General features: G+C 55.9%; 1 protein-coding gene across 1 annotated transcript; it reads left to right on the top strand.

The window, feature by feature from the left end:
• On the top strand, positions 1–13,136 carry Metrnl (meteorin, glial cell differentiation regulator-like; the record flags this gene model as incomplete). The annotated part of the gene is given in 4 exon segments (XM_013506120.1): positions 1–48; positions 4,614–4,999; positions 11,507–11,566; positions 12,578–13,136. Coding segments are annotated over 3 exon segments (690 nt in total). The 3' UTR covers positions 12,898–13,136.
• Between the last annotated feature and the right edge of the window lie 5,104 nt (positions 13,137–18,240).

The following is an 18,240-nucleotide window of genomic DNA, read 5'->3' as shown; positions in this document are numbered from 1 at the left end:
CTGCGCGAGCGCGCAGTACTCCAGCGACCTGTGCAGCTGGAAGGGGAGGTGAGTCCGCAGCGCGATCCTGGCCCAGTGCCTCCGCCCTGCCCGGCCGCGGAACAAAAGAGCCCGGCGTCCGCGTCCCCTGGGCGGCCGGTCGGTGGACCTCGGGCGGCTGCGCGGGCTTCCCCGGTTCCCGGCCGCGCGCTGTCCCTGTCTCGGTCCCGGGCAGCGGGCCGCGGGGCGGACACCTGCGCGCTAGCGAGCGCGGCCCAACCCCTTCCATCCCACCCCTCCGTGAAGGTCAGGCCGCCCTTGGCCACCGCGCCGGGTCCCGCGACCCCTCCTCCCCGCCGCGGTGGCAGCCCGGCACTTCTTTTCTTTAACTGAAATGTGACAGCAGAAAGGAGCGCAAGTCTCAAGACCCGAGTGTGCGCGGGCGGGGTGCCGGGGATCCAGGCGCCCAGGGCGCAGGGTCCCTGCCCTTCGAGGGCCACTTTTGTGCCTCAGACGTTGCCACTTTAGCAGTTTGTGCGCGGACACGCTGGGGGTGCCCTCGGGCCTGTTTGAATGTCCCCACGGGCGGGTGCCCACCGCACCCTAGCTTGGTTCCAAGGGCAGACTGCAGCCTGGACGACTCACACCGGGGCGGGGGCGGCGCTGGCTCTGTCACGGGTGGTTTGGGTGCAGCCAGCTTTCCGAGAAGGGTGGGAGGTGAGCGGGGGGGGGTGGTTCTGCGTCAGCTGGGCATTTCTGGTCATCTTGGACACTCACAGCACCCAGTTCTGAGAAACCACAGTGACCACATTCACTCCCCCCAGAGGGCTCCTGCCAACGGGTGTGGGGGAAGTGGATGGAAGGATTGAGCCCAGCTCCTGCGATCTGGGCACTGTCCACCTCTCGGGGAGTTTTCAGCTCCCTCCGCGCAGAGCCCCCCTCCCTGCGAGCAGGACAAGCTGAGGGCGGATGGAGCTCTGGGGGAGGGTTGGCCTCGGGAATGCTGGCGCCAGCACAGAGCTGGCCTGCAGCCCCTGACGCTGACGCCTCTGCTGGGGCTGCCCTCTCCGCTGCCACAGTAATTAAGGTCCCTGTTCGAAGCTCCGCTGGTGAATCAGCACCTAACCCAAGGCCTTGGGGTGTCCTGCTCCAACAGATCAAAAACAAACGCAGTCCCTGTCCTGTGAGCCTGAGTTTCCTGTGAGCTGACGGCCTTTCCAAGTTTCAGAGAGCACTGTGCTTGCAAGGACCCCTTCCCCGAAGCTCAGGGGCGGGCCAGTAACTGCTCCAGCAGTGCAGTGGCAGGGGTGTGCCCCAGGTGGCTGCACATCCCTCTGTCAGCCTGGAGAAGCCCGGAGCGCCCCACCCCACCTCCCACGACTCTCCGGAAGGCAGAGCCGGCTGGGCAGAGAGCAGCTGCCTGGGCTGTGGGAGCTTGGATGTCATTTGCAGCACCAAGAAGGCTCCTTGCCTTAGGGCCTGGCCCCACTGATGAGTACACCTCTACCCCAGCTGACTCACTGTCAGGGGGCTGCTTTGTGGCTAACTCAACAGCGTTTATGATTTAGGAGCTGCTGTAAAGACAGCCCTGGGTGGAGGGAGCTGCTGTAAAGACAGCCCTGGGTGGAGGGAGCGGAGATATGCCAGATTCTGGTCCTGATAGGAAGGGAGTAGCTCTCTGACACTGGCCACTCACATTTGATGCACTAACACTTTGAGGTGTTTCCAAGCAATCACGATGGAGACTTTGCAGTGCCTCTGTCTGTGGAAGGGCAGGACCAGCGCCCCATCTTTATGAGCCAGGGCCATAAAGATGGACCCTGAACTTTCCCACTGCCATCAACCAGGGGCATGGCAGGTGCAGTCACACCTGGACTGCCTCTTACCAGGTGGGGAAATGAAAAGCACAACTTGTCAGCAGAGCCTTTTGTTTTCACCCTGGCTCTGAAGCTCTTTCTGACTTCAGTAAACCAGAGACCACCATGTTGTCCTGCTGGCTCTAGGCTCACGTGGATGTACTGGGAGCGGTGCGTGAACTGGCCTCTTGCTGATGCTTTGCACTATACCAACCTGGGATTTACCTTCCCTTCCATAAAAGCACACAGGCTTGTCCACATGGACACCTGGATATCATTGCTGAGGTTCTTTTAAAGCATTAATTCAGCATAATTAATCTGTAATCAAATCAGCCTTGTCAGCTCCATGAGGCAGACTAGAAGGACAGTTCTGCCTGCATCCAGTAGCTTCCTCACAGCAGTGCTTAGTGTGTCACCTGCATCTTGTGAAGATGGTAAAATATGATTAGTGGTAACTGGTAATGGTATGTTCGCATTTCCAGTTATAGAAACTTTGTATGAAGAGATACGTTTTTCAGGTTTGCTGTGGTGCTGGATATTTGAGTTGCGAGATTTGGGGAATCAGGTATTCAGACTGGAACCAGTACAGCCCAGGGTTTGACTCCACCAAAGACCTGTGAGTCTCAGGCTGAGGGGCCCTTGGTTTTCCTTTCCTCTGTGGCTGTCTTAATGGGGGTCTCGCCATCACACAATGTAGATTTTAATAGGAGTACTCCCGTGCTGAGCACCTCGTTGGGTTCCTGTTGATCTTGATGTTTTAGGAAGTGAGACGCTTCAACTGCTGGTCCTGGGCAGGGTGTGGGCTCTTCTCTGGGCTGCTGAAGATATCAACAAAGGTGAGGAGACAGGTGCCTCATTTCTCAGAGGCCCACCTGAGTTTTGCTTCCTTTTGGAGGACCCATGTTGGCTGCCCTGGGGGATATGATGGCCACATCCTTCTCTGCCTGGGCCTGGGGACTTGGCTGCCTACACATGGCTGGAGTTGTATGTAGCAGGCTGGTCCTGTTCCTCTCCCCACCAGGTGAATGTGGTGCTGTTGGAGGTGTGTGGGTCTGTATGCACTAGCCTCCAAGGGGGAGGCAGAACCTCAGCCTGGATGGTTCATATTGGAGAGAGAGAGTTGAGAATCTTGCCTGTGCGGGGACAAGTGTCAGGTGCTCCTCAATGGGAGGATGGACTGGGCAATCAGGTTTTGGGTGTAGAAGGACAGAGCTGATTACAGGCATGTATGGCAGCCACTCACCATTTAGTTTAATTTTCACCCAGCACTATAATTATACCCATCCCTCATAGGTGTCAGGTGAGCTTGTGTGAGTTTTATTGCCTGTAATTTTGTCAGTTTGTTCAGCGTGTGGGGCTCTGCCAACATCTGCAGCCAGGCTGGCTGCTTATGACCCAGGGCCTTGTGGGGGTGGGGAGCAGGTCAAGGGGGTTCAACCTCTATGCTTTCTTCTGATGTGGTCGGCAGGGTGACTGAGCAGCCAGCCTGCAGCCAACCTCATCTCAGGCGTGAGGTTTTGGGGGCCCAGAACGTGAGTCATCAGCAGTGAATGTGAACCATATGGTATACATTTTCTCCTCTGCAGAATGTTTCTGGTAACTCACTCAGGCCCAGGCTCTGGATATAGTGTTGCTTATTTCACATAAAAATCTTAAGAATGTGGGTGAACCTGAGATCTGATCAGAACCGAATTTCATGTAATAAAACACTTAGCTGAAGTCACTGGTATACTTCCAGGCCCACTTGTGGTTATGATGTAATCATGAGCGACAGGCTGGCATTTACATTAAAGTTTGAGCAGCAGAAACTTCAACGTTTTTGGTGGTTTCAATTTCTTGAAAACAACTGTCTTTCTCAGGACCTACCTCAGCAGGAGTGAGCGAAGTATGAAAAAACACACACTATGTATTTTTTTCCTATTCAGAGCGTAGGAGGAGCAAGATCATCCTTTTACTTCAGGGGTTCCCCTTGGTCTTTGTCCCTCAGCCATGACCTCTACCCGAGGGAGGATGTGTCTTTTGCGCTTTTACTGGATCTTGCTTTAATGGTATTTGAATTTATTTTTGAAATTTTGAAGCAGTGCGGGGACTTTAGGTTTGTAAATGAATGAAAAAAATGGTCATCACCTGAAGGGAAATACAAATATTTATGCCTGACCACCACTGAGTGTGTTAGGTGTGGGAAGATGGTGCTCACCCCCATGGCTGACAGCTCCAGCTTGCTAGGAAGGCTTGGCTGCACCCACAGTACCCCTGTGCCTGGGGCTGGTCCCCACCCATGTCCATAGGCTCTGCACTGTCCTTCCCCTGACCTCCTAGGCCTCCTGTTTCAACAGGGGTTGGTGCCAAAGTCCTTTGGTGTTCCTTGGGGTTCAAAAGCACCCAGCAGTTCTTTGATTCTCTTTCTCACTGTTCCCAGAACCTCTGTGTCCCTGTCAGGGATGCACTGACACTTGAGATCAAAGCTTCAGTCCAGGGTGCCGTGAGGGTATGGGACACCCAGGCCACCGGGGCTGTCTGTCAGAACTGTGGGCCTCCCCAGTGCTAGCGCAGGCTTGCTGGGAGGATCTGGGAGGAGGGGTGTGCGGAAGTGACTGTCACTGGGCAGCCGCCCCCTCCTCCCGGAAGAGGGACCCTACCTTGCACCCTAGGGGGCTGTGGGCACCGGAGCGGGCAGTGGGTGAGCACATGGGCAGTTACAGTGGAATTGCACTCACAGACATGTGGGTGCTGGGAGCCTGGGCTCCCAGCTCTGGCTGACTCTGTCCCTTCCCACAGCGGGCTGACCCATGAGGCGCACAGGAAGGAGGTGGAGCAGGTGTACCTGCGCTGCTCGGCCGGCTCCGTGGAGTGGATGTACCCGACGGGTGCGCTCATTGTGAACCTGCGGCCTAACACCTTCTCGCCCTCCCGACACCTGACCGTGTGCATCAAGCCCTTCAGGGACTCCTCGGGGTCTAATATTTATCTGGAAAAAACTGGAGAACTGAGACTGCTGGTGCGGGATGGAGACAGTGAGCCTGGTCAGGTGCAGTGCTTCAGCCTGGAGCAGGGCGGCCTCTTTGTAGAGGCGACGCCCCAGCAGGACATCAGCAGGAGGGCCACTGGCTTCCAGTATGAGCTGATGAATGGGCACCGAGTGCTGGACTTGCATGTGCTGACTGGTGAGTGACCTGGGGGCAGTGTGGGTATACTGTGCAGTGGCTGCAGGACCACTCTCTGGGCTCACCAGACCTCTTTGGGGTTCTCCTGTCCTTCCTCTGCTCGTATTGTGAAAACACACCATGTCTGTGGCATGGATGAGGTACCTCTGCCATGCCACCCTTGCTTGGGGAACTCCTGGAGTCCTTGCAGATAGCCCCCTGAGAGAAGTTGGGGGGTGGTTGCAGCTTGAACCTAGACCATCTTTGAAACCTAGACCAGCCTTTTCCACCAAAACCTCTTAAAGTGGAGCCTGCAGTTAGTCTGTGGGTCCTGTTAGATCCTGGTGTGTCTGACCTGGCAGAACAGGGTTTGTCCTCAGGAAGTGTGCATGGGGGAGCACAGCAGGGTCCTGGTCCCTCAGATTTGGTTGTAACTCATGAGAGGGGGCTTTTACCCTTCAGACTGTTGCATAAACCGGCCTGAATGTTTGGGTGTGGAATTTGGATGGGAGCCGAGGCTGACTCATGCCCCCGAGCAGCACGAGGCTGTGATGTTCCAGAACTTGGTGCTAAGTCCGGTTCTGGAAGTGTTTTGTGGGTGAACATTGTCAGGACTGAGAAAGCCACTTGGGGCCTATGTGAAAGATAGGGCTGACCCCACTCTGCAGGACAGAGTCGGAGATCTGTGGGAAGAGGCTTCTGTATAGAGAGGAGACACCAGGAGAGCCAGGAAGTGGCTATGAGCAGGGAAGTGGCCAGGTGGCCAGTGGGGGTTGCAGGAGGGGAGGAGCCCCTCGTAGGGACAGCAAGGCCGCCTCTGACCATGCCAGTCCTCTTCCCAGTGTCAGATGTAGGGACCCACGTGAGGTTCTGGACAGAAGATCCCTCCAAGGCTATATGGGCAGGGTGAGGCTGTGGGTAGGCCAGGTTTCAGGGGCTTGACTTTGGGGTTTTTTTTATTCTTTTTTTGAGAGAAGCAAGTGCTACCTGTGTGGCAGGAAGCAGCAGAATTGTGATGTGTCACTGTTGAAGGTGTTGGTCTCTTCTAGAAAACTCTGTGCTTGAGCAAGCAGAGTCTAAGTTTTTGGGATACCTGAGCCTGTGATCAAGGTGGATGGAGAGGTAGGGGAGGAGTGCACCTGGCCATGAGGCCTGGAGATGAGCTCACAATAAAAACAAACCTGGAACAATCTGAATACCACATTGAGATGGACCAAAGTGATACCTTTCATCTGGAGGCCAGAAGTGCCAGGACAGACATAGAGACCTGAGAACTGTCCTTGTGCTGGAGACAGGTGGGCTGGCCTGAAGCTGTTCCAGTGCTGTGTGCTTTCTGTGGCCAGGGCTTTGGTTCTCAGAGGCTTTGGGTGGGTCTGCCTTCACTCTGCATACTGGGTGTCACACCTGTACAGCCAGGTGCCTGCAAATATGGGTGCTGCTTGTGAACTGGAAACAATAACAGATCCCCCTACCCCTGCGCCTGCCCCCTGCCCCTTTGTGTTCCTGCTTCCAAGCTGGGCATTAAGGCCTGTGGGGCTGGTTGAGCTGCCCCAGGTTCCTGTGGGGTCACTGGGATGTGGTGGCCCTGACATCTATGCATCTCCTGGACCACACAGGACAAGCGGCTAGGCAGATGTCCCATGAGTTCCATGCCCAGGACTTGCTACACATCTTGGAGGAGGCACTTGGGTTCCCTTGTTACTCTACAACATATCCCACCTGTGCCGCGCCTGTTGGAATTGAGCCTACAGGGGTTCTAAGCACCTTGCAGATGATAGAGGCTCATCTGAGACAGCACAGCTGTGCAGGAACTATCAAACCTTGGAGTAGAACAGAGCCTCAGATGTACTGGGGGGTCCGGTAGCCAGGACCTGGACTCTACCCTCCAGAAAGAGGCACAGATGCCTACTCCCCTGGAGGAGTGGCACCTCTGGAACCCTTCCTGAAGGCCTTGGGCAGCAAAGACTGGGGAGGCTCATCTCCTTTCCCTAGGGCATTTGGCTTTGATCAGGGAATGGGGGCTGCTAAGCCTTTAATGCCTGAGGAATGGGTATGTAATGTGGAATGTTGGTGCCCGCCATCTGGCAGCAGCCACACTGTCCTCCCCAGGCCAGGGAGCCTCTGAGCTCTCTGGCCAGCGCCAGGGTCGCCCTTGTCTCCTGTTCTGCAGGAGTCCCAGCAGCGCAGGCTGAATGTGCACAGTGACCTGAATGGTCACGTTAGGAAGTGACCCAGCTCTCCAATGAGCCACAGGTTCTAGGTTGTGCCAACACAAGTGAACAGAGGTTCTGTGGGCTGAAGCCTACTAGGCCCATGTGCACACTTGAGCCTGACTCCTCACATAGCCAGGAGACCTGCCCCACTGGACACTTCTGCATGACAGCAAGGTGGCTGTGAGTCCATGTGTGTGTGGCATAATTGGTTTCCCAGATGTACCAGTAGCTGAGAAGACCAGAGCAGAGAAGCAGTCCACTTCTCCAGTGATGAAGTCAGGAGCCAGGTGGGAGGTGACCCTGGCCCAGGGCATGGGGATTTGGTTGCCACCTAGTAGGTTGCGCTGTCCTATCCCTGCTGCCCTGGGCCTTGCTCAGGCCCTTGAGCAGTGCACATTCCATCCAACACCTGAAGAATATGGCAGGACACAAACACTGCCACTACAGCACACAAAAAACTACTGATGCAAGTCCAGGGCAAGGGGCTGGTGGGACTGTCTCCCTCTGAGGAGTGGCAGGGAAACTGCCCAGGCTGAGCCCCCCAGGGAAATGATTATCACTAGTAGACGGTGGCATGGGGGTGGTCAGCAAGATTGGTGTGACCAATCTTTCTCAGATTTGCCCTGGCTAGGAGAGGAACCCTGTGTAGTTGCAGGAAGCAGGCACAGACAAGATGGACCTGCAGATTCTACTCTGTTCTTCAGTTCGCAGGATGACATGTTGGGTGCTCATGGCACAGCCCCCTGTGTGCTCTGGGTTTGGGGTTGGTACTCCATGCAGGCGCCTGGGGAGGGAACAGCAGCATTTTAGGCACATGATGGAGGGGAGAGGAGAGGATGCTGACACTGAAATCACTACTGCCCCAGCCCTGACCACCCCGCCCCCATCCCTTTTAAAACCTGCTCTGCTTGCTGAGCCTGAGCAACCAGCCCAGCTAGCTGTGCTGTGTGGAGCCCCCACTAGCAAATCCCCTCAGGAGCCTCTGAGTTTGCGGGTGGCAGTGAAGCCTAGAACTGGAAAAGAAGCCAGACTGCTTCCCTGAGCTTCCCATTTCTCTGGTTGTTTCATTTCTGACTTCAGGGTACTTATCTTGGGTTGCTCTGATTATCCTGTGGTTGCCTTTCATCTTTACCATCTCTCATGGAGGGTGTAGCCTCCACCAGCTTTCTGCCTGGGAAGCAGAGGGAAGGCTGACATGGCTGGAGAGCAGGTGAGGCTGGCTGTGCAGGGGTCCTCACATCCTGGCGCTTCCCAGCTGGTGTGGCCTTCCAGGGAGCCCCAGCTCCTCTTCACCTGTGACTCGCTGCTTCCACCTGGTGCCCTGCTGTACCGTGGGAGTTCTCCCATTGGAACAGCAGTTCTTCCATTGTGTGTGTTTCCCTGGCCGCTCTCACCTGTTCATCCTATACTGTGCGCTGGGCAGGCCAGCTTCCATGGCCTTGGACTCCTCATGTCCAGCCACTCCTGCTTGCTCACTCTCACTGCACCACCATCCTCCCTGCTGGCACTTGCCTTCCCTGACAGCCCCTCTGATGCCGTGCTCTCTCCTCACTCGGCTTTATGCACTTTGCTGAGTGATTCCAAAGTATCCGCCCTCAGCCCTGGGAAACTTGATGCCATGTGTGCATGACCAGCACATTCCACAGCCCCAAGAAGCCCAGCTCTGATTAATGATTGTTTCCAGATTGCCATCCTTGGAGTCCACACTGAATTTTCCATGAAGGTGACCTGTGCCCTTTGAAGCTCAGAATTGAAGACAGACACCTCCAGGGTGGTGCTTTGTTAGCTCAGCTGTTGATGGTGTGGCTTATAGGGACCCTGGGGGTCTCAGGCTGCAGACTGCCCTCCAGAGCCCATGCCTTCTGGGGGTGGGTAGGCCTGAGTCAGGGCGAGCTGAGCTCCAGTGAGGGGAGGGTCTCTACACTTTGTCCTCAGTGTCCCGTGGAGGTTCCAGGGTGTGTGACTCAGGGAGGGCAAAGCTTGAGGGCGTGGCTGCTGCTGTATAATCTGGCCTGGGACCTGGTCTTAGAACATGCTGGGGGCTGTTCACTCATCTGCCTGTGACATCTGCTGTGGCACAGGGCACGTGATCTCAGCTGACTCTGGGCACCTCCTGGGGACCACTGCCCTTTTGCTTCAGCACTTGTGGCCCAGAGACTTCCTGCCCTGCAGCTTCCAGGTGGGCTGTGGCCACTGTGGGCTTGACCACTCACCCATGCTGTTGTCACCCGGACTGCCCCCACTTGCATGGGGGACCCTGGGCTCAGGGCTCCAACCCTGTGGCACTGAGCAGGCACTAGCCAGGATGAAAGGGTCCTTGAAGTCTCATGTCCTGAATAAAGATGCCACCCAAAACACGAGTATCACAGTGCCCACAGTGCTCCTGGGCCTGTCGCTCTGGGCTTCACACAGTGGCATCTGACTAATGTGTTAATCTGTGTGGTACCCAGCATGGTGAACAGCTAGCCATGGAAGCCGCACCCCAGCTGGGCAGGAGACCCCTCACTAACTAGGTAACCTCACAGGGAAGGATGCAGTGTGGCTAAGCAAACGTCGCGGAAAGGAGAGGGGCTTCTGTCAGCCGGCGTGGGGTGGGCGTCAGAGGAGCTCTGCCTGTCAGTGGAAGACTAGACTGGAGCTGGGGTAGGGGCACAGTCCTCTCATGGGCTGACAGTTGAACCAACAGGTTCTTCCTGTTGTGTGGCTTCTCCTTTTTCTGATAACTGAATAGAAGCAGAGGTGTTGGCAGGTGGTGGGTGGGACATGAGTCAGCAAGTGCTCAGCCTGGGGTGGTGGGAGGTGTCTGTCCCTGACAGCTGGGACAGGACAGGAGGCCAGAGCTCTCAGAACCCGTGCCTAGCCAGCAAGGCTGCAGACCCTGGGGTGTGGTCTCTACTCTCCATTAATGCTGTGTGCAGGCTGGGGGCCATTTACTGCCATGGCCAAGACACTGGCCTGTGTGCCACCCTGTCCCCCTAGGGACCAAGTCACTGGCACTCAGATGGAGTCTGTGCAGCTGCCAGGCAGATGACAGCTCCGCCTCACTCAGCTCAGGGTGGTGAGGGTGGCTGGCCAGACATGCAGATGGTGTTAGCCTCTTCCAGAGCACCCCGAGGCAAGGGCCGGCCAGAACCTTACAGACATGCGCAGCCAAGGGGAAATTTGTCTCATTGAGATTTCACACCTCCAACTTTCTACTGAGTTAAAATTGTGGACTACTCAGCCAGGTGAGGCAGAGGCCTTGAGCTGTGCGGTAAGAGAAAGTGGTGTGACCAATCTTTCTCAGATTTGCCCTGGGATATAGTGAGACCAACCAAGACTGAAGTGTGTAGGAAGCTGCTGGGTCTGGAGTTTCTGTTTCACATCTGGGGAACTGGGGTGAAGGGTAGGCTGAGGGCCATCTCGGGAGAAGTGTGTTGTGCAAGCCTGGTTTGGCCAGCAAAGAACTCATTCTGAACAGACTTGGCACCTTGGGTTCTGGAGGAGCCAGGCCCCCAAATTACAGGAGCGTTAGAGTGGGTTCTGTGAACAAGGCTGAGCTGGAAAGGTGTCTGGGTGCAGCTGGGGAGAGGACTGAGCCCAGTGCCTTGACTAGAGGCCTCAAATCCATGGCAGGCAGACATAGCTGCCCTGCAGAGTCTTGGCCTTGGTGGTTTTTCTAGGTAGTCCCTGAGTCCTGGAAAATGGGACCCTCCTCTTCAGTTGTGGCTGCAGATGGGTCTGGAGAAGGAGGCATCTTGATGCTGTGGGCAGGGCCTCCTTTTGGGGAAGCTGCCAACATTGAGGTGGTCCAGCTTTTCAGGGTATGGATTTGGAGGCTGGGTGTGGGTGAGTTTTTTGGGGAATGTGAGGGACAGACCATATCAGTTTAACTTGGGGTTGGCTTCATGTGTGTCTGGCACATAAGAGTGATTTTTAAGTGAGTGGAGTTGTTGCTTATCTGGCACAACTTTGCTAACAAGACAAGTGGGGGTGGGTATGCAGCTGCCTGTCCCTTTGGTCTTGCTTTTAGGGTGACTGCTGCACTGTGAGCTCTTTTGGTTTCAGTGGGGCTTAGGGACCTGGCATGGTTGGGGTTGGTGGCCTGTCTCTTGCTTTGTGGGGTGCCTCTGTTGTGTGCTCCAACACTGTGGGGGGTGGTATTGGCCACCTGTCTTTGAGGTTTGAGCACAGCTTTGCATGATTGAGTCAAGTGTAGGTCAGGGTGTCAGTCTGGGGATGATCCGTGGTTGACTACCCTGTACAATTGAGGTGTACACCATCCAGGGCCCACCTCTGTCTGGGCTGTACACTGACCCTGCTCTCTCTTCTTTAGCCCCTTGCCGCCCTTGCAGCGATACTGAGGTCCTCCTTGCCGTCTGTACCAGTGACTTCGGTGAGTGTGTGCCTTCACAGCATCTTTCTAGAGTGCTCACGGTTCCTGCTTTGTAGGGAAAAAGGGCCTTCCAGAGCTGGCATTGAACTTCCTTGTGAGGGAAGGGACTGTGAGCTGTGCATGTGGCCTTCCCCTTGGATCACAGGAAAAGGTGCCTTGCAAACCAACATATAAACCCATGCAAACATACCCATATGTCCACATCCACACACATTTGCCACAGGCCCACATGCACACACACACACACACACACACACACACACACACACACGTGCACACAGAGAGGTAGGGTTGATATTCTAGGTGACTGTCCTGTGTGTCATTCCTGAGCAGCCTACCCCCTGGTGCTCTGAAAATCCTGCAGTGCACAGCAGTTCTCTTGGAAGTGCTCTGTGAATGCTGCTCCAAGGGCAGCCTGGGGCATCCCTTCCATCCCTTCTTCAGGTGCCCTGATGGCTGGTGTTTTGAAGCCCTGGAGAGCTCAGGGCCATAGTGTGAGGAACGAGACTGCCTTGTCTGTGGTTTGCATCGTACTTAGGGGAAGGCTTGGGTTGCAGCAGAGTGTTCACTGCCCTGTTGCTGTGGTGGTGGCCACTTTAGACCAGGCCTGGGCCGGTGCCCCTACAGAGTCCCTACAGAGTCTGAGTCCCTATCTGAGTCCCTACAGAGGACTCTGATACAGCTCCAAGGGCTGTATAATGGTCTGGACTCCTTACTTTCTGCTCTCTGGGCCCTAGCCAGAGCTCTAGAGCTGTGCTGGGGTCTCTGGGTGTGACCCTGTTGGAGCCACCAATACCAGCCGTTCCCTGTCCCTCTCATGTGACCCTGTCCTCTCAGTTGCACTGTTGCCTAATGTGACAGAGCTACAGAGCATCTTGTTATTGACTTTCATATTTTCTTGTTATCACCTGGAAAGCTGGGGCCATACACAGGGAGACATATGCTATGTGTATGTCCTTGGCAGGCAGTGCCCACTGGACTCCACTGACCCTGTGTCTCTCTCCTCTGCAGTTGTCCGAGGCTCCATCCAGGACGTCATCCACGCACCAGAACGCCGGGAGTCTGTCATCCACCTGCGGGTGAGCAGGCTCTATCGGCAGAAAAGCCGGGTCTTCCAGCCAGCTCCTGAGGGCAGTGGGCACTGGCAGGGCCACGTCACAACACTACTGGAGTGTGGCGTGCGGCCAGGGCATGGGGACTTCCTCTTCACTGGCCATATGCACTTTGGGGAGGCGCAGCTTGGCTGTGCCCCTCGCTTCAGTGACTTCCAAAAGATGTACAGGGATGCGGAGGAGAGGGGGCTGAACCCCTGTGAGATTGGCATGGAGTGACCATGGGGCCTGGATGCTGCCCACCTTCTCCTGATGAGCTCCTGCTGGCCACTGGGGGGCTGTGGGCCAGGTAGTGTTCTGACCCAGTGCTCTGGCTGTGGAGGTACATGCTGCTCTGACCCCACAAGATCCCAGCCACGGACATCCTGACTGATTGATTGGAAATGCTGTAAAATGCAAACTAAGTTATTATTTTTTTGTAAAAAAGAATATCCATAGGAAATATTCCTGTGTCTGAAGATGCTTTGGTGTGCCATTTAATGCTGTTTTAAAACCATTCTAAGCCAGTGTACGGGCTTGGGGTGTTAGTGAGGTGGCAGGTTGGGGTGAGAAGGGTGGCCAGTGAGGCTTTGTGAAACCTGCGTACCATTCAGTTGTTATTCTTGTGACCAGAATTTATGGGGCCAAATATGTGTGTCTCTTTTGTTACTATCTTGTTTTGTTTTTGTTTTTTGAAGAAGCTCAGGTGCTGTGGGCTTCCCAAGCTGCAAGGCCTGACCACAGTGGGGTCTCTCTCCACTGGGTCAGCAGGATATCCACTCAGGCCTTTCCTTCCTGAGCCTGGGGGGCCCCTGATGGATACATCCAGAGGCTGCTGCCTGTCCTCTCCTGCACTCTTCCTGCCTTGTTCCCGCTGATCACTGTCCCCTCAGTGGTTACTTCCCACTCCCAGGAATCATTCCCCTTCAGATCTGTTAACCCAGATCTTGCTCTTTGGCTCCAGCATCCCCCAAATGCCCAAGCCTACAGCAAGTCTGGGGACAGCAAAGACCTGGTCTGAGCTGGGGTCAGTGGCCCCCATGATCTCTGAGGGTATTAGGTTTTTGAGGCTATTTTAACAAGTCGCCATACATGCAGCACCTCAAGGAGTAGATATTTATTCTCTCACAGTTTTGGAAGCCAGAATCCAAAATCAGTGTGTGGCAGGGCCGTGCTTCCCCTGGTGGCTCTGTCCAGCTTCTGGTGGCCCCAGGTGTCCTGGCTTGCAACGAATCATTCCAGTCTGTCTCCACATCCCAGGACTCCTCCCTAGTGTGCCCATGTCCACATTTCTCTCTTCTTATAACGACACAATCCAAGTCAGGGCCTACTCTAAGACCTTGTCTTAACTTCGTCAGACTGGCAAAGATCCCATTTCTAGCTGAAGTCGCATGCAGAGGTTATAGACAGACATGAAATGGGCTGGGAGCTATTTACTCCATAGGAGGGAATCCTGGGACTGGGAAGTAACCATACCCCACCTGCTCATTTGTGAATCAGACAGTTCCTCCTGTCAGAGGTTGAGTCCAGGGAAGGATGAGAGAGAGGCTGGGGTAGCTGCTGAACACCGTGCCAGCCTTATACTGGGCATACTGTTTGGCCTTGGGAGGGACAGGTCATCAGTTCAGGTAGGTGCCGGCTCGAGTGTGTATCAGCTTAAGGCTGTACAAGGTCAGGTGTGTACCAGCTAAGCTTGTGCCAGCCCAGGTCTGCAGGCTCCCACACGTTACAACGAAGCAGCTGCTTGTGGCAAGGGCATGAGGCAGGAGGGTTTGTGATGGGCCAAGCCCCAGTGTGGCTGGTGATTATGACGCTGTGCCAGCTGGACAGGTCATAGCCCAGAGGGGCCAGCCCCTAGTGGAGGGACCTGAAGCCCTCTTGGTTCCTGCTTTCCCTGTGGCTCCAATGGTGTTGGAGAGGAAACTGTGGAGCAGGAATGGCAGGTCCTTATAGGGAGGTTAGGGTCCCCTGGGAGACTGGTGGATGGCAGGCACTCCATGGGATCCCAGGGGTTCAGCTCTCCCATGGGTCAGGAGAGGGCAGGACTTGGATGGGAGGAAGGACTCTCCTTGAGGCCAGGCTGGGGTTGAGCATGGGGTCCAGGAGGCCATGGGTGGTGCCAGCCCCACGGATTGGTGAAGATTGGTGTCTTCTGTGGCCTTGACTCCTGGAGTCAGGGAGGAGCCAGGGAATCCACGTATCCAACAGGTTGTTTCTGCTGCCTGCCACTTACTTTCCATCTCATCCAACAACTGCTGTCCTTCACCCAGCTCCTCTGGGGAAGCCACTCCAGGGAGCTACCCTTGGAACCACCCCTGGAGGGACTCCAGGGAACCTGTAGGTGGACCCCCAGTGGCCTTTGCCATGCCACCTGCTCCCTTCTGGGGCTGAACTGCTTCCTTGGGTGCTGCTTGAAGCTTACACAGTCATCAACGGGGACGGGAGTCATTCTCCATCCAGCAGCAGATCCCACCCTGTCCCCAGCTACACTGCAGATGTTCTGCCTCCCCTCAGCTCCCCTGACTCCCGGCTCTATTCCCTGACCCCTGCTTCTGCCTCCACCATCTCCTCCCCTGCATCTGAGCTGTCCTGCTGCAGGAAACAGCAGAGGCTACGGTGATTATTTTACTTCCTCTTCTCTCCTATGTGTGGAGCCAAGCCTCACTTGCTGCCCAGCTCAGGCATATCCCTCCTGGAGTAGGCATGCAGCTGGCTCAGGCCTGAGGCTTCTTGGAGGCCCTGGACACCTTACCATGATCCTGGGGCAGAGGAGCTTGGCTTGAGCAGCTTGGTCCTGGGGAGATTCCAGGCTGCGTCCTCCTCACAGGGACTCTGGGGCAGCCCCTCCTCAACCCCCCAGGATCCCTCTGGGCAGGGGATGTATGTAGATGGTGGACCTGGACTCTTTCTGTTTACTGGATGTCCCAAGGGTTCAGATCCCTGTAGGCCACATCCTTGGTCATGTCATGGGCCCTGTTTCCTGCCCAGAGGAACTAGGTAGGACAATTGCAGGCAGGGCCACCTCCCACATTGGCTATGTGGTGCACTGGGTTCAGGGAGCCTGAGCCATTGGTATAGGAATCCTGCTCCTGTCCTTGATGGCTCCATGTGGAGCTGGCTCCAGGGGCATGAGCTGGGGCAGGATGCCTGGGGTTGCTCAGCATGAAGACCTGCCCTCCTGGGGGCAGATGGGTGGCTGTCACCTTTGAGCCTGCTGATGAGTGAATCCTAGAAGGCAAAGAAGGGGAAGAGGTGGGGATGGAGAGTGTGGGTAGCGGGGATCCCAGGATTCAGATTACCTGTGCTGGCTGAGCTGGGCATCACAGGGAGGTTCAGTGGGAACCAGGAAAGGGTAAGCATGTCCTGCAGAGACCCCAAGTGGCCCATGGGGCTGGTGTGTGGAGGGCAAGGTCCAAACCCCTCAGAACAACACTGTGCTGAGCCTAGCATGGGCTCTGAGGTGGTCTGTGTGGCCACTACCAGGGGCAGGGAGAAGCAAGGACCTTCAGCCCTGCAAGGGCCATGGCTTTTCCAAAAGAAATACGTAGAATACACATGCCATTGGCCTGAAAGCTGAGCTGGACTCTGGAGCTGCCTATGCAATTGTGGGCTGTGGGTCTTGTTAAGGCAGGAGCAACCTTGTCTTGCCCTAGGGGCCGAGGCAGCTGGACCAGTGATTCTCATGGCAGGTCACCTGCTCTGGCCACATCAGCTATTCCTGTGCCAGTCAAGTTGGCCTGGCTTCTGGGCCGGGCCGAGGCTGACAAGTCCTCAGTGTTGCCACCGACAGTCCTCCCCCACCCTGGACCATGTGACTGGCTCTGCCACCTCCCACTCTTTGCTTTTGGGGTCTACTTGGGAGTGCAAATACACTAGGGAAAGAGGTGGCTGGGGAAAGAGGTGCAGCCCTTCGCTGTTTTCTAGATTTGCAGCGACTCCTCTGTTTTTTGCTGTCAGGTCTAAGAAGAATGCTTGCTCACTGGGAGGTCTCCCATTGGAGATGTGCTTTTCTCTGATTCCCAGTGACCATGTTTCCATGTCTGTGACCTGGATCTTCTCTACTGTCTGCTCCATCCTGCTTATCCTCTCCTAATCCCCAGAGCCTCACAGCAGAGGGGAGTGACTGCTGCTTATTAGGTGGATGATGATTCTGCATCCCTTGTGGGCCGCACATGATCACAGGGTCCTGTAGAATAGAAGAGGAAGGCAGGGAGGCCTAGAGAGATGCAGTGTTGAGAGAACCAGAGAGAGCCATGGGCCCAAGAGTGCAGCACAAGTGCCTCCAGAAGATGCCAAAGGCACAGACACAGGACGTGGCCCTCCATACCTGTCTCTGGCCACCTCCACCTGTGTCAGACTTCTGTCTCCAGGTGTACAACAGGATGCTGTGCTGTGGGGCTGCTGAGGTGGTGGTGACTGGTCACAGCAGTCACTGGACACTAACCTGTCCGCAAACCTTCTCACTGTGGGGCTAGGCAGGCTGGGGGGTACCCACTGGCCCAGGTACCCACAACCTCTAAAAGTGTGTGTGAAATGCTGGTTCTGTGCTTTTGCTCATACTTTTATCACAGCTGGGAAGTGGAAGATGGCTTTGTGCAGACTGCCGCTGGAGGGCAGGTGTGTGAGGGGTGCTCACCTCCTTTTCCTCCTTCCAGTGTACATATGTGTGACTTGAGTGTGGGTGACATATGTGTACCTGACATGGAAGCAGTGGGCATGCTGGGTGGCAGGGAGGGTCCTGGCTCACCTTGCCTCCCTGTGACCTGGGCTCCTCAGGAATTCTGTGTCCTTGTCCACAAAGTGAGGCTTCATCCTTCCTAGCTGTCATGTGGGCTCGGCCCCAAGGGGAAGACCTGCCTAAAGCCGAGGTGGGTCTGGAAGTAAAGCTGCAGGGATGGCCAAGCACCATGACCAGCCATCCAGCACAGCCACAGGACCAGGCTTCCAGACCCACTCTTCAGGCTGTGTCTGCCGGGCAGGACCTGCCTTGCACCAGAGCGGGCTGCGAGTCCCACGGGTGGGGGTGGGGAACCCTCATTAGTGCTGCAGCTGACACCGAGGCTGCATCTCACTAATTGATTAAACTGTTGAACGCAGCCGGGCCTGGTGGGAACTGGCCCCAGCCGAGCTGCTTGCTGCCCTTCTACAGAGGGAAATTTGGGCGTTTTCTCCATGGATAATGGTTTCAGTGTCAGCGAGGGATTGGTGCTGATGTGCCCCCTCCCCACCCTTGGCCACTCTTCTGGGCTCCAGCAGTTGGTGAGGGTCCTGAAGAGGCTTTGGGCAGCTGTCCTCCCCCGTGACTCACTGGGCTGGTGCTGGGGGGCAGGCATACTGTGTATGTCTGTGCTGGGGCCACCTGCCAGGGGAGAGTGCAATGAAGAAGTCGTCTTCAAGGGCAGCAGGAGGTTGCTCAGCCACAGGTGGTGGGGGAGTTGGAGCTCTGTGCAGAGGCTGAAGGACACAGCTTTGGCCTCAACAGGCTCCAGAAGGGGAGCGTTGGAGGGGGGATACTTGGCCAGGGTTCCCCTGGGGTTTTCTTCTCCCGAGACCCCAGCCTCTTCCTTCCTGTGTTGGGGCATC

Source organism: Chinchilla lanigera, unplaced genomic scaffold (genome assembly GCF_000276665.1).
Source record: "Chinchilla lanigera isolate Chin_1 unplaced genomic scaffold, ChiLan1.0 scaffold00105, whole genome shotgun sequence".
NCBI classification, from domain to species: Eukaryota; Metazoa; Chordata; class Mammalia; order Rodentia; family Chinchillidae; genus Chinchilla; species Chinchilla lanigera.
This window is presented reverse-complemented; position numbering and strand designations above follow the sequence as displayed.